This window comes from Pocillopora damicornis, chromosome 4, assembly GCF_964200805.1.
Source record: "Pocillopora damicornis chromosome 4, jaPocDami1.2, whole genome shotgun sequence".
NCBI classification, from domain to species: domain Eukaryota; kingdom Metazoa; phylum Cnidaria; class Anthozoa; order Scleractinia; family Pocilloporidae; genus Pocillopora; species Pocillopora damicornis.
In genome coordinates, this window is record NC_142673.1 from 18,317,818 (window position 1) to 18,331,153 (window position 13,336).

At 38.1% G+C, this 13,336-nt stretch overlaps 3 protein-coding genes and 1 long non-coding RNA gene across 5 annotated transcripts in view; 2 read left to right on the plus strand and 2 right to left on the minus strand.

The window, feature by feature from the left end:
* LOC113668174 (sulfotransferase 1C4) lies at positions 1 to 8,021 on the minus strand. 2 transcript variants are annotated; one of them, XM_089205313.1, is made up of 6 exons: positions 7,884 to 8,021; positions 7,173 to 7,292; positions 3,818 to 3,967; positions 2,618 to 2,992; positions 1,762 to 1,856; positions 1 to 1,349 (listed from the first exon to the last, which is right to left on the minus strand). In XM_089205313.1, the coding sequence occupies exons 3-6, from the start codon at positions 3,948 to 3,950 to the stop codon at positions 1,056 to 1,058; spliced, it is 897 nt and encodes a 298-aa protein (XP_089061439.1). In that variant the 5' UTR covers positions 3,951 to 3,967; positions 7,173 to 7,292; positions 7,884 to 8,021; the 3' UTR covers positions 1 to 1,055. The 2 variants fall into 2 exon arrangements, with proteins under 2 accessions (XP_089061439.1, XP_027039853.2); XM_027184052.2 differs by having other exon boundaries at positions 7,173 to 7,349; positions 7,884 to 8,019.
* On the plus strand, positions 8,004 to 10,767 carry LOC113668178 (uncharacterized). Its single transcript, XM_027184054.2, has 4 exons — positions 8,004 to 8,930; positions 9,395 to 9,474; positions 9,734 to 9,792; positions 10,066 to 10,767. The coding sequence occupies exons 1-3, from the start codon at positions 8,621 to 8,623 to the stop codon at positions 9,761 to 9,763; spliced, it is 420 nt and encodes a 139-aa protein (XP_027039855.2). The 5' UTR covers positions 8,004 to 8,620; the 3' UTR covers positions 9,764 to 9,792; positions 10,066 to 10,767.
* The window catches only part of LOC149047113 (uncharacterized), a 4,215-nt gene continuing 365 nt past the window's right edge, over positions 9,487 to 13,336 (minus strand). The window contains exons 2-3 of the long non-coding RNA XR_016186300.1: positions 11,945 to 12,023; positions 9,487 to 9,763 (exon numbers count right to left, since the gene is read on the minus strand). This is a non-coding gene — a long non-coding RNA (uncharacterized LOC149047113). The remainder of the gene's footprint in view (positions 9,764 to 11,944; positions 12,024 to 13,336) is intronic.
* LOC113668173 (ATP-dependent RNA helicase DHX58) overlaps positions 12,665 to 13,336 on the plus strand; it is a 9,582-nt gene continuing 8,910 nt past the window's right edge. The window contains exon 1 of the mRNA XM_027184049.2: positions 12,665 to 13,287. Coding sequence (XP_027039850.2) covers positions 12,993 to 13,287 — 295 coding nt within the window. The 5' untranslated portion in view covers positions 12,665 to 12,992. The remainder of the gene's footprint in view (positions 13,288 to 13,336) is intronic.

Genomic DNA, 13,336 nt, shown 5'->3' on the forward strand with positions numbered 1-13,336 from the left:
TTTCGAATAAACGAAAAATAGGTCATGTACAAGGCAAATTGTATTTTACATTCAACGTTCTAATAATAATGTTAGTGACAAGTTTGCTTTGAAGACGGTAAAGTCTATTTAAAGACCCAGAATGAATGTAACAATAACAAAAAACCCCTCGTCTGGAAAACATCAAGGGCACCTCAGCACTGCGCTCAATATGTTAAGGGAGAAAAAGGCTACACTATCACTTTGTACACCTTACAGGATGAGTGCGGAAAGACAAAATTGGCATAGCAAGCAAGAACTTTGTGTATATGCAATTTTAGCTCATTTAGGTGTTTGGATTGTAAGCCATTCAGGAAAAATATTAAAATTTTGATATTGTTTATCTTGTTTTTGTTTTACCAGATCTTAACTGGGAAGGTATGAAAATTTATTAAGGTAGGAAGTCATTCTTTCAAGGGTAAATATTTCGAAGGAAAATACTTAGTTTGCAAGATAAGCTGTATGTACTTAATGTGATTCGTTGGTCAAGTGTGACATGATGACGATGGTCAAAGATTGACAGCATGGTAATTGTCACCTTATAAGCTGATGACCAGAATTTTCCATCAGATCAGAGCTAGTTTTCAGTTGTAATAAGCTCTTAAGGAACGAAAAAAGTGGCTGACTTAAGTGCATTAGAGAAACCTGAATTTTCTTCTAACAGTATGAACATTTTTGTACCTTGAAAAAATAACCTTCCTGGGCTGGTTACGGTTTCGAATTCGTCATCGTGAATAAGGTTGGAGTGAATTTAAGTGAATTGTCTCTGAGACGCAACAGCAAATATGTATTCGCATTCCTTTCACACCAGTCTAGGTGTGAACGTCAAGTGTCTCTTTTTATTATGATAGTGCTGATTTAGGATTAATTAAGATAACTCAGTGACATGTAAGTTCAGTTAAGCCGTTTACTTTGTCGTAAACTTCATCCTTAAACTTACAATCAAATTGCTAGCTTAAGTTATTCTTCAAGTTAAGATTAAGTCTTGTTCTTCGCGTTTGTTATTACGAAATGCTTTCTGTTTCATTACGGGGCTACTACAGTGACAGCAGTTCCCTTAATTTAGCTGCAGTCTCACCATCTCCAACTTTTTCACTGAAAACCTTATCAAACAACTCATTTTGTTCTTCAGTGAAGTAATCTTTCCATCCTCCTACTTGACCCTTTCTAATAAAGCCATCCCCCTTGATTCCTTCAAACCAAGTAAAGTTGGTGTGACTGGAGCTCTTCATGGCGTCAAAGGACGTTTGTCGGACGATGAGGTCACGTGTTTCAGGAGAGATCTTTTTACCAATGAACTTTGCTATCTTGTCAACAGCAGCTGCTGGATTCTAAATGAGTAAAACGTCATAACTTTTAAGTGAAAGCTTTGCAATAACTGTTGACACAAAAAATTAAAGAAACGCAAGGAAAAAGCTGCATGATGACAAACCGACTTTTTTCTGGCATTAAAATCATTTAGGATTGTCACACCTTCAAGCTATTTTGAAATCTCGCAAAATTTTCCATCTTACGGTTTTCGACACTCTCATTATATTTTTGGTATCAACTTTGTACCACAACTATCCTTTTTAACGACTGACGAGTTTACTTGACAAGCCATGCAGAAGGCTCATAATCGCCGTACCAAAGTTTAAAAACCTGACATGCAGAAGGTAAGAAAATCGTCGTATCGAAATGGAGGGTGCATAAAACAACTACTTAGGCTTCACGATCCTTAAATGGTTTGACATATTTTCTTACCTTTATTATGTCCTCGTATGTAAGGAAAAAAATGTTGGGATCGCCCCTTTGCTTCCACCAGCTTAACATGTGATCAAATAGCGAGCCATATGCATCTGCACGATAGAGGGTGACAAGGAAAAGCCATTTATTAGAACACACAAGTTTTTATCTATATTTTCGTCGTCCAAGTGTTCTTTAAGACGTTTTCAATCGCTAAACTTGATTTTTTTTTAGTTTTGTAAGATGATGGACGTGCAGTTGGGAGTGTATTGGGATTCTTCGACTCATTGTGTTTCTTTAACGACGTGGAAGCCTTTTCTAGTGGAAGATCAAAAGTTACCGGGATTTCATTGGACCATTTAAACTATACTCGGTGATCGGTCGTGATAATCCGCGGCAGGCTCTCAATCAGTCATCGAGGTTCAAGTCAATCGCCTTTCTTGCGCTAGTATCCCTCACTTGGGGTCACTTTTTATAATTTATTACGAATTCTCACTAGCTCCTTTGAAATTTTATCGTTGTTTTGAAGATTTGTTGCCATTGCTTTGGTTCTGGTTTTGCGCCACTGAAAGGGAATGCACTCTGCATATCGCCAAACTTGGAATGGATGCCTTAAGACTGGTCAACCTTAATGTGCCTTTCTATTCCATCTCCTTATCGTATTCTTACATTGGATTGGGCGAAGTCCATTCATACCATATGATGGTTATTGATTTGCATGAAAATCAACTCCCATTCATCGATGTTAGAAATATCTTTTTTTTTTCCGAGGAGGCGAATGAAGATGTACTGTGTTAGTAATGTGTTTATGCGACGTCTTTTGCTACAAACATTAAGCCAATTTCATGTTCAGCGAAAAAAGGGCTATACTTACGATCTCCTTTTAGAAAACTTTGGAAGGCCTCATCCCAGGTGGGAATTTCTGCTACATACGGCATGTTGCGGCTGTGATGATACAGGGACACAAACACATCTTTGGGATTCCGCACTACATATATGTATCGAGGCTTGTTAGCTTCATCAGAGCCCTTAGGGACCAAGCAATAAGGAATATGAGTTTTGAATACACGAGGCTCAGAGAAGCTGGTAAACACTTTCTCGGCGGACTTGGCATCCATCACAGAGGAGTGATATGATTTGACGTCCAGAATAATCTCTTCTACAAAAGGCACTCGTTCATCCAATCGACGCCGGTCGATTTTACCATCTCGAAGAATCTGCCATACAATTTCCTGGGTCCAAGTGGAACCTGCAGTAAATGACAACAGAAACCTGCACGATTTCAAAGAATTTTCAATTCCGCCATTTTCAAGGAACCAGCACCTCCTACTTTCGGAACGAAAGTGTGCATTCTAAGAGGGTTGTTTACATCTTCGTTTCAATGAAGCGAGTGATTAGTATTAAAATTTCTTGTCTGAGATTCAGAGTCAGTGTTTAATCGTTTGTTTGGAAATTATTCAAGTAAATTCAAAAGTATCAATGAAAAAGTCTTCTGAACACAATAACTTACAGCAAGCTAAACCGACACAAGTAGGTCGGCTTGCTCAAATGATCTCAAAAGTTGGTTTATGTATGCCTGTCGTTACATTTGTTGTGGTTGTTGCTTTCATTTGTTCTTAATGTTGTTCTATCGTCCTTATGCTTTTTACCCTACGATCCTGTAAAAAAAAAAAACCTGTCTTTTGGAGATAAGGGACAAAACAAAATCGTGAACGAGAATAAAAAAACGGGGTCGAGTCGACCGTGATCTAGGGATCTTCTCTCGGCTTACTCTATGCTCACCGGAACACTTTCCGTTCACAATGATCACTTCCTATTCTTATCTCAACTCAAACGAAGCGTTTTTACAATGTCATTCTCGTGCTCTTTGTTCTTGTTGTTGTTATTGTCGTCATGTCTTGCTGCCTTTACAAACCCACTGTATTTACAGTGAGGACAACGAACTTAGTGAATACCGATCATTAGCAAAATTACGTCCCCCGCTCAGTTTGCTGAAGACATCAGAACAAATCCTGTATTGCATTACACTGATTTTCACTTTTTAAGAGAAAAGAACCCTGTCAGTGATACGAACCTGATCTTGGATATGATGCAATAAAGATATCCTCCTTCCGGGCCGGCAATTTAGGAAGAACGTTCATCATTTCTTTTGTTACACCCTTCTCCGGCCAGGCTTTCAAGCTCAGCAGTTCTGTCCAATCGCCCATGCCTCTTTGAGATGATTCTCAAGAGATTGAGATTACACAAGGTCAGAAACACTCTTAAAATTAACTTGAGAAATTTTACAACGTAGGCGATAACTTATATATACACAAGTTTCAGAAACTATTAAAGTTGACTAAGCATAAAAGGTAAGACATACGCAAGATAATGTAAAAATATTCTTAGAATCAAGATCACTCATTTTTAATGTCAACGGTGAAATTCAATAAAAGCCAAGCATGACGTTCGTTGATGTCTTTCACTTTCTTCCCGCGTGTGGTATGGATAATTTCAATGGTAACCGTTATCATTAAAGTGCAGTGGAACCACAACCTGGAGAGAATCGATTTGATGTGATGCTTGAGCAAAGTGCAACCTCTGAGTGGAATTTTTGACGGTACGGCCCAGGCGAAAAACTGCGCCATTCTGCAGAATTGTACCTGTATTCAAAGCAGAATCCTTTCATGGAAATTCATGAACCTTTAAATACCTACGCAGCTGCCGGAATATTTAGTCAACGATAAACTGTGTCACACTATCCAACATGGCGGTACGTATAAAATTTCGATCTTTTACACACTTAATGCTTAAGTTAATTTAAGTTAACAATGAATGAGTTGCCAGTAATCGGATCCTTGTTTTTGTGCAAAGATTTTCGGGATCGCCACGGGGCAAACATTACGCGAGTTGTTGGAAGGAAATATCTGATGACGAAATGTTGTTTGTTTTGACGTCCAAAAAAACGATTGTGGAGAGAGATCAACGCTTTTCGCCGTAGTTTTATCATGAAAGGATTAAGATAATGTTAATAGGAAGGAAGAATAAGTTTTATTAACATTACCACGAAATATGTTGTAAAATATACCTTCTCAAAAGAGAGAAGTCGTCGCCAGCGGAGATGGAAATTGTCTCTACAGAGTTATTGCTCTTATTGGAAGGATAAAATAAGCGATGAAAAATAAAAGGAAATCCTTAGGTCAAGCGATGATTTGACGAGAAGAATCCAGAGGTTTTTGAGCAGCCAGCTATCTCCCCGAAATCCTGGAAGGATCTTGTCAGGAAAGGCAAGATCACGGAAATTCTGGCAGAAATATGGACGTACATATGCATATATTCAGTTGTGCATCGCTCCTTAAGCGACCCATTTGTACCTACTCATCGTCGCATAAGAAAGGGTTCACTTTTGCGCCTATTATCAACGCTGATTCGTTTTCCTCGATCACAACAGAGAGGCAATGTATGAGTTCAATCACTTAATATATCACGATAATATTTAATGCTCAAGCACACAACTTTAAACTCCTGCTGCCTCGAGGTAGCTGTTGTAGCGTTTTTTGTTGCTGTTGCCGTTGTTGTTGTTTTACCAAGCCAATAAAAAAGCTAGGTGTAGACTTAACACAAGTAAATATAACTGAAAAATTTTTACTGAGTTATTTCTTGGCGATTTAAAACTAATATTTCTAAAGTTCGAGATCATTATGCGATGTCAGTTTCACTAAAGCCATGCGCATGGAGAAAAGTTGATCGCTAGATTTCAGTACATACGTCACGGTTGTTCAAAAAAAAAACTTTGCGCTACCCTTGTATCAATACTACCCACCCATTTCTGATAAAACAGCGGCAAAAAAGCGATGAACTCTCAACAAAATTATTTTTTTGGACGTCGAAACAACCTTTTGCCATATCTTTTTTTTCTAGCGAGTTGCAATGTTTGCCTAGCCTGCAGAGCAGGCGTAATTTTGGCGAGCGAGTGCTCAGCAATTCCACTGAGGAAAATTATGGCCGCCATCTTTGATTTTAATGGCAGCGGAAGGCTGGGAAGAGAAATAAATTTATACCAAGGGGGCGGTCGACGGTCCAAGATAAGGAGATGGGTGGGCGTGGGAGTGAGGAGTGAAGATTCGTCTTTTCGCCCTTTCCTCGCCCCCTAACCCCGCCGTCTACTCTAACTACAAATCAAACATGGCCAGTCGGATAAACGATCGCGAGCCTATAACGTCAGCTCGCATTAATAAGACACCTGCAATGCAGGCTAATGTTGGCTCTGTGGGGATTTCAGAAATCTTTACGCAAACACAAAGATCCGATGACTAGCAACTCGTTCATTAAAATGTCAACAGACGTGAGGATCCGCGCGGCTTGCGCGTTGGCAAGTGCTACGTAAATTTAGGACTTTTCCGCAGAATTTTCTTTTTGAAAATAACTACGCAATCATAACATGAAGGACAATTTCACGATTGTAGAATGATTCAGCAACAAGAACGGCTTTTGAGGATTAGCCTACGTGTAACCGTATCCTCCTCCTTCTGTCTTTCTTGGGTTGTCAGTTCTATATCGGCTGATGTTATCTGAAGGCAGAACCTTTCCTTTTTTTTGCCCCTGGTTCTGTGCGTGTTTATCTCATGACAAACTGATTTGAATATGAATCTCGACAAATTAAATTTACTTGTCTTGATTGTACATGTTTTTCCTTAGCAGATTTAATTTAATCTTATTTCCGACGATAAAAATCTTTTATGCACTCAAATCACGTGGCAGTCATAGGTTGACAGTATAAATTTCGTTTATTTTTAAGACCGCTCCATGTGCTTTCTATGTCGAATTTTCGCAAATGCGCGCAATTTGTCGGCCGAATATTCTAGAAGTTCGCCGAAACCACAACAACTTTTTATATTTCCATGCACTTCTATCCTATTTTGGCCAGTCTGAATAAAAAGGCCGTGGGGAAGAAATTGGTATTTTGCGCTGAGCCGAGATAAAAGTTGCATATTTTAGGTCATAGAGGTAGCGTCAAAGTACGTGTCAAATAAAAAAAAAAAGTACAAAAAAAGAAATGTATTTGAGATATCGATATCGAATTCTCTCTGTACTGAGCGACACAGATCCTTTTTGGAATATATATCGTATTAGAACATGCAACCTTTTATCAAGCTATCTCCTTTTCATAAAGATACGTCCCTAGAGGGTCACGACTTTTCAAATTGAACCACACTCAAAACAACTTGATGATCAATGCGAATATATATTGCAATATCGTTTCGATCCAAGGTCAGCGAATGGATGCCGTCCTTGAAAGTGTTTTCAGGAATTGTATATGATGGGAAGACTAGTAGACTTCCCGATTTGCATAGGCGAGACACGTCCATGTATGCTTTTGGAAAACTTCGCCACGCTAAATGTAGGGCGCATTTTGCTCACTGAATCGAAGAATAATAAATAGCTCTCACCTCGCTTAAGTTACTGGTTCAGAAAGGTTTCTTCCAATCTTGGATGGATCAACTGATTACTGACAACGAGAGCCTCTCCCAATTTACATCGACCGTACAGCGTAAGGCACCATGTGACAACTAGAAAGTAGTACCCAGACTCAACCGTTTTCTCGTAGTTTTTTTTGTCTAGAATTTCTGTACCGGAAATAAAGAGTACTTTTTATGCACATAATAACCAGGTTCGCTGAAAATTTTGATACAAATTAAGGGATTTACTTTTGGACATAACATATCACAAAATGTTAGAATGTGTCCTTGTGGTTTATTCACGCAGGTCTTTCAAGAGTCATCAACCTAATCAGTAAGACTCTTAAGCACAAGCGTCTAAAGCGCCGGCTTTTATTCCAAAAAGAGAAAAGTAATAAGGGGAGTAAAAAGACTGAAAGAAACCAAGTCCAAATGTCTTCTCCCAAGATGGTGTTACCCCGAAAGATATGGGAGAAAATTGTAACAAGATTTTCGCTCCGTGGTTTGGAATGAGGTGAATTTCTCCCTAAGCTGAGTCAATGTCGTTCGAAGGGTAAGTAACGTTGACCACGGATTGACTGCAAACAGAATTGTGTATGGCGTGACATTCACAGGTAGATAACTATGGCCATGAAATTATGCTAATCGCAATTTTAACAATCCGTGGCTTAGAGGTTCCAGTAAACGAGATTGTTGACTTACCGAAGTCAAGAGAATATCAGATGATATTCTCTTGCCGAAGTCCCAAAGGAAGAGGACTTAAATACAGTGAAAAAGCGCGCTCAAGATTGCGAACATAAAAACAGGGAAAAACCAAGTAATGCGCCACGTCGACAGCAATTAAATATTCCCTGTGTAATAAAACGGATGCTACTTGTTGGCTTTTGTCACGCAAATTTTAGTATTGCTCTTGTCGTTACGTTCAACGCAATATCATTAATATCACGTTTAGCATTTATTTTTATTTCAACGTCAAACGAGTAAAGTAAATTTAGTTATCTAGGACTCGGTTACAACGTGAACGTCACCACCGATAGATATATATATTGCTTTAATTTTTTTTTTTTTGAGCTGACTAGGGTGTTTTCCCTTGTGAATGAAAATGATAGAAATATAGAAGATGAAGTTAGAGCGTGTTGTGGCATATTCTGGAAACGTATTTTTTTAGAGTTCTGTGGTATATATAGCAATGATATGTACGAGCACGTTTATTCTATGTACTATCATGCCTATAAGTGAGTTGTCAAAAATAACTGGTGACCGCCACGAACGACTGAAAACGAAACTTTTGAATACGTCAGACTTAGGCTGGGCCGTCATAATCTTCCCGTGGGTAAAATACCGAGAGAAAAACACCGTGATTTCATCGAGAATTCGCCGGAAAATATATTTAAGTCTGCCTCCGCAGACTTCAGCCGCTTTTCCCTCAATTCAAGCGAATGAAAAGCCATCTGTTATCATCTTTGGAAATGGATAGAGAGGAAAGAGACCTTATCAGCGAAAATATCACCCAACTTGTAGAGGATGTTATTCCGGTAGATATGTTGCCTTACCTACCTTGCCTGACAAAGAGTGATAAGGAGAAGATAAAGTGTGAAGAGACAAATCATGGTTCCATGAGAGCTGCACAAGAACTGATAGATAGACTGGTTCGAAGACAGAATTCCTTTCGCCAGTTTATCGAGGCTCTTTGTGAGACTGGATGCCGACATTTAGCGGAACAGCTATGTCCATTACAATTTCACGAAGGTAAGTTAAAATCAGAAATTTTTACATCTACATCACGAGTGCATAAAAATATGACGAGATTAATTAATGGCGAAATATGATTTACAAAGCAAAACTTATCCAGGATCTTACTTAAGTATATGTAGTTTTGTTATCAATTCGAAACAATCATTTAAGCCGCCTGAGTCGCGGCAATAAATCGACTCAAAATCCACATTGCTTAGAAAGAAATGCATGACCGAACAAAGGTATAATTATATAGATGTACGCGTTCATGGCACCACCATTAGCGCAGTAAACCTAAACTGGCCGAAGTTATTACAACAGATGAGACATCCTTTTCATTTTAGACACCTTTTAACTGTTTTATCTCACACATTCCACTCTCCTAGTATCTAATGTTTCTAAACTTGTGTTGGGATCTCATCTTCCCTTGCTGCGCAAAGCAGCCGTGTGAACTCACTTTCGTTTTCCCAATCGCACAGTAAATGAACAAGAGAACGTCATAAGGGATGAACGAGATGACAGAACGCAAGGAATGATCGTAGCAGATTTCAGTACTCAAGTAAGATATCACTCATGTAAAACTACATTTTATTGCTCATTTCTCGCCATCCTCATACTCCTCGTAATGATATTTATTTATGCGAACCAGTGTTAAGACTGCTCTTGGGTAGCACTTTGGTTCGAAGAAAGGTCAAACCAAGAATTTGACTTTGGGCTCGATTCTGGAAAGTTTTTCTTGGGAGAGGGAAGGGGGGGGAATAAGCGAGGATGATGATAGCGATAAAATACTGACGTTCTTCTCATCTTCATGCCAACAGATTGCACTTGATGACGTCAATCAAGCTTGACTGTGCAAAAAGGAAAAAACAATTCAACCGTAAGTTGTGTGCACAAAGGTCCACATAATAACAATTCTCTAGAAATTCCTAGGCTACCGTCATATTCTCGTCAAGGTTTATTAATCTGTTAGCCAAGGCTTGTTTTAAAACTGAACTTCCCTTTTCGGTTTCATGCATAACCTTATTGCCTGATTTCCGTTATATATCTGCCATCTGGGCATAAAAAAAACTTATTTCAAGCCCTTTCTAATGATATGGAAATATTTAGAGTAAAATATTGTAACAGTTGTATATATCATATTCATTTTCAGTAGCCGCAGTAGTGCTCTTCGGTGGGCTAGTGCTTTGCAAACAAAGTTCTGGGAAAATGTTTGGTCATGAAACTGTGTGTGGAACACAGTGTTGATGCGCTCTATACCCATGTGCTTGCTTTTACGTGTTTAGTTGCAATTGTCAATTGGAATAAAGATATTTCGGATCAGCCATATGAGGAAACCGATCCATTCCAAGCACACCATTAGGACTGCACAACTAGTTCCAGTAACGTAAGAGTACGTGCCTTTGAACTTGTTACATATCAACGACAAGAAGAAGATCTTGATATCATTGCTGTTAGTAACTTTTGATGCTTTTGTTGTTGTTTTCGAATCATCAAAGTCAATTGCCTGATTAATTATGTGACATCGATTAAAAAATTCGTTTCTGAGTGACTCTACTGCAACAGCAGCAATGGAAACTCTCATAAGAAAACTTTTGGTATTAACACAGTTTGGCAAATGTCTAAGTTAATTCTGATGGCATTTGCTAAACTCTTATTGACTATTCCTAGGTAAAGTATTTTGAAATTCCACAGAAAGTTTCCGTACAGATTATGTATGGTTTTTGAAATAAAATACATGGTTTTTGAAATAAAATACAACTGGTTTGAGCAGTTTTTAAGTCGAATGATAATTGTTCGTTAATAAAGAAGCTGTAAATATAATAACGTCAATAAATTAGCACCTTTATTGACACTGTGTCTTAGTGTTCCATCATGTTATTTCAACATTAAAATTGCTACGAAATATCTGAACAGTCCCAGTTTGAACCGTGTGTAGACCAGACGAACTCATTTACAAGTGGATTGCAGTATGGACGAGTCTTAGCAGCTGAACTTAGTCTCATTAGAAATCTGAGCATATTCACAGATCCTACAAGAGGAATATGCGCGGCCCCTGTAATTTATCAAATGTTATCCGATGATATATGTCTTGCTGGTCAGCGGCATATTATTTGTCGTTTTCTTGTTCTCAAACGCTCGTAGTCCTTCACGAAACTGCAACGCTAACCGAAAAGGGTCTGAGCTATTTTCTCAATACTTTTTTATGACTGGAAGCCATAAAGAAGGTCATAACGTAAAAGTCACACTTCATTATATATTATGGCACAGCCAGAGGGTTATTGGTTTCGTGTGATGATTCCCGATAGTTCTCGATTTCATAAACTATTTTATGAGAATTTTAAATAAAGAGACATCGAAACTGAAATACAAGATTTCTTGTTTACTTTTTACGACCACCCTTTTTTACTTTGAACTGAGAATGATAAACGATTCTCTAATTTACACTGATAAAACTTGTAATAGGATCGTCTTTTCAATGTCACAAAATCTCATAAGCTTCAACTATTTGTGGTTTCAAATATCATGCTTGAAAAACCATGATTAGTTTTGGTTGGATGGCCAATTAGCATTTAGAAAATCGCCCACCGTGAACTTACCCGCATTAGACGTATAGAAGTAAATAACAAATATTCGACAAAGCCATTTCGAAAATAAATCGGAAGTAGCGTCAGAATTATAATTTTGCTTAATTGGCCACTACTCTGAAGATGGTGATATGTAGAGTTAGGTCAGAGGTTCTTGGTTACATCATGTGTAGCTAAGCCCGATATGTTGACAGAACTTCTGACTACAAGACTGTAGACTGCAAAAATTGATACTCTTGTCGACCTTTATCGGTAGGAATAGGAATATTTGAAGAGGAATATTCGACTGCAAACAAGAGATTTGCTTCTACTAATTCGGTGGAAATATCGAAAGGTAATTGCGTTCTGATTAGTCTCGGGAATGTTGCAAAGAGAAGAAAGACATAATATCAGACATAAACATAAACAACGATCGCTCTGTGCATATCTATATTTATACTTTACCTCATAGAAAATATGACATGGTTGGTCCTACCCTTTTAAAGTGACAGCTACCTTAAATATTCACTTATACCGATTATTTCTGTGAAGGAATGGAAGAAATACAAGTCTTTAATGGCTTAGGAAAACTATCTACATATGCAAATGAAAACCGAAAGAGAAAATATTTTCAAAAGATCATGACATTGACCTAAAAATAGCTATTCTCGAAACCCCATCTTAATTCCAGAGCAAGAGAAATATCGAAATACATCGAAAGGAGAAACGAAACTTTAATTTCTCTTCTCCTTTATTTTCTGGTATCAGTTTTGAAGAGAAAAATCCCAAAGTCAAATTTGTTCCTATTTGTACGAGTTGAGTAAATATTTTCCCACATGATGCGCTCAGGAATTAGCATATCGACGATGGGAAAAAGCCCGGTTATTAAAAATCTCGAAAATGATCATGTAATGTATTACTCAATAAATAATTCCTACGAAAAATAGAGTTATGTCCTTGAACTTTCACTATAAGTTTCACAAGTATGGCAGTTTTTTCGACATCGTTTCAATAGTATTTCGAGATGTAACAACATTCGAACAAAACAGATCGAAATCGAAACCAAAACAGCTCGTATCGCGCTTTCCATAGACTGAAATTTTATATTAATGAAATTCAAACTGGGAAAGTACCTTATCCGGACGTTTCAAACTAAGTATATTCAGTGGCTACAACGGTAGATGCATTGGAAGAAAGAATCATGACATACCACATCCCTTGATTTTTTTAAGACCAAGGCTTTCGTAAAATAAGCTGAGGCAACTTTTGATAGGCTTTCTCCGCTCCGAAAGCCGTTTATTCATGCCCGAAAACAAAAAGGAAAAGCGAAATTTGAGCTTTGATTACATAGCATTTTCCGAGAATTTTGCGCGTGACTTCCGGGAATTTCCTGTTTTCTGCGGGTTCATGAATTTATTATGCAGCGATGATATAAATACGATCGAACAGGGAGCCATTTGCTTAAGACGGAGATTCGCGCTTCATTTTACAGTTTTTCCACTGAGAAAAAACAATGAGACCACCGTACACGAAGTCTGACGAGAAAAAGATCTTGGATACACGGCTGAAAGACTTTATGGGAGAAGTCAATCCAGTTGATTTGCTTCCATATTTGCCTTGTTTAGAGCAGATGGATAAAGAGGCCATTGAGGCTAAACAGAACAATATGGGACCAACAACGGCGAATCAAATTCTTGTAGATCGGCTCAAAAGACGAAACAAAGGTTTTGTGCAGTTTGTAAGAGCCCTGAGGACATCTGGAAACGAACACACTGCCTTGTTAGTTGATCCTTACTACATTTATCCAAGTAAGCCAGTTCTTTGTTTAGTATTACTTTGATGTTATTCGAATTCGCA

Coding starts and splice junctions, on each gene's coding strand:
- LOC113668174 (XM_089205313.1), bottom strand. CDS start 3,950: ATGGGCGATTGGACAGAACTGCTGAGCTTGAAAGCCTGGCCGGAGAAG. Junction 2,993..3,817: donor TGCATCATATCCAAGATCAG/GTTCGTATCACT, acceptor CATTTACTGCAG/GTTCCACTTGGACCCAGGAA. Junction 1,857..2,617: donor AAGTTTTCTAAAAGGAGATC/GTAAGTATAGCC, acceptor TCTATCGTGCAG/ATGCATATGGCTCGCTATTT.
- LOC113668178 (XM_027184054.2), top strand. CDS start 8,621: ATGAAAAGCCATCTGTTATCATCTTTGGAAATGGATAGAGAGGAAAGA. Junction 8,931..9,394: donor TCCATTACAATTTCACGAAG/GTAAGTTAAAAT, acceptor CCAATCGCACAG/TAAATGAACAAGAGAACGTC. Junction 9,475..9,733: donor TAGCAGATTTCAGTACTCAA/GTAAGATATCAC, acceptor TCATGCCAACAG/ATTGCACTTGATGACGTCAA.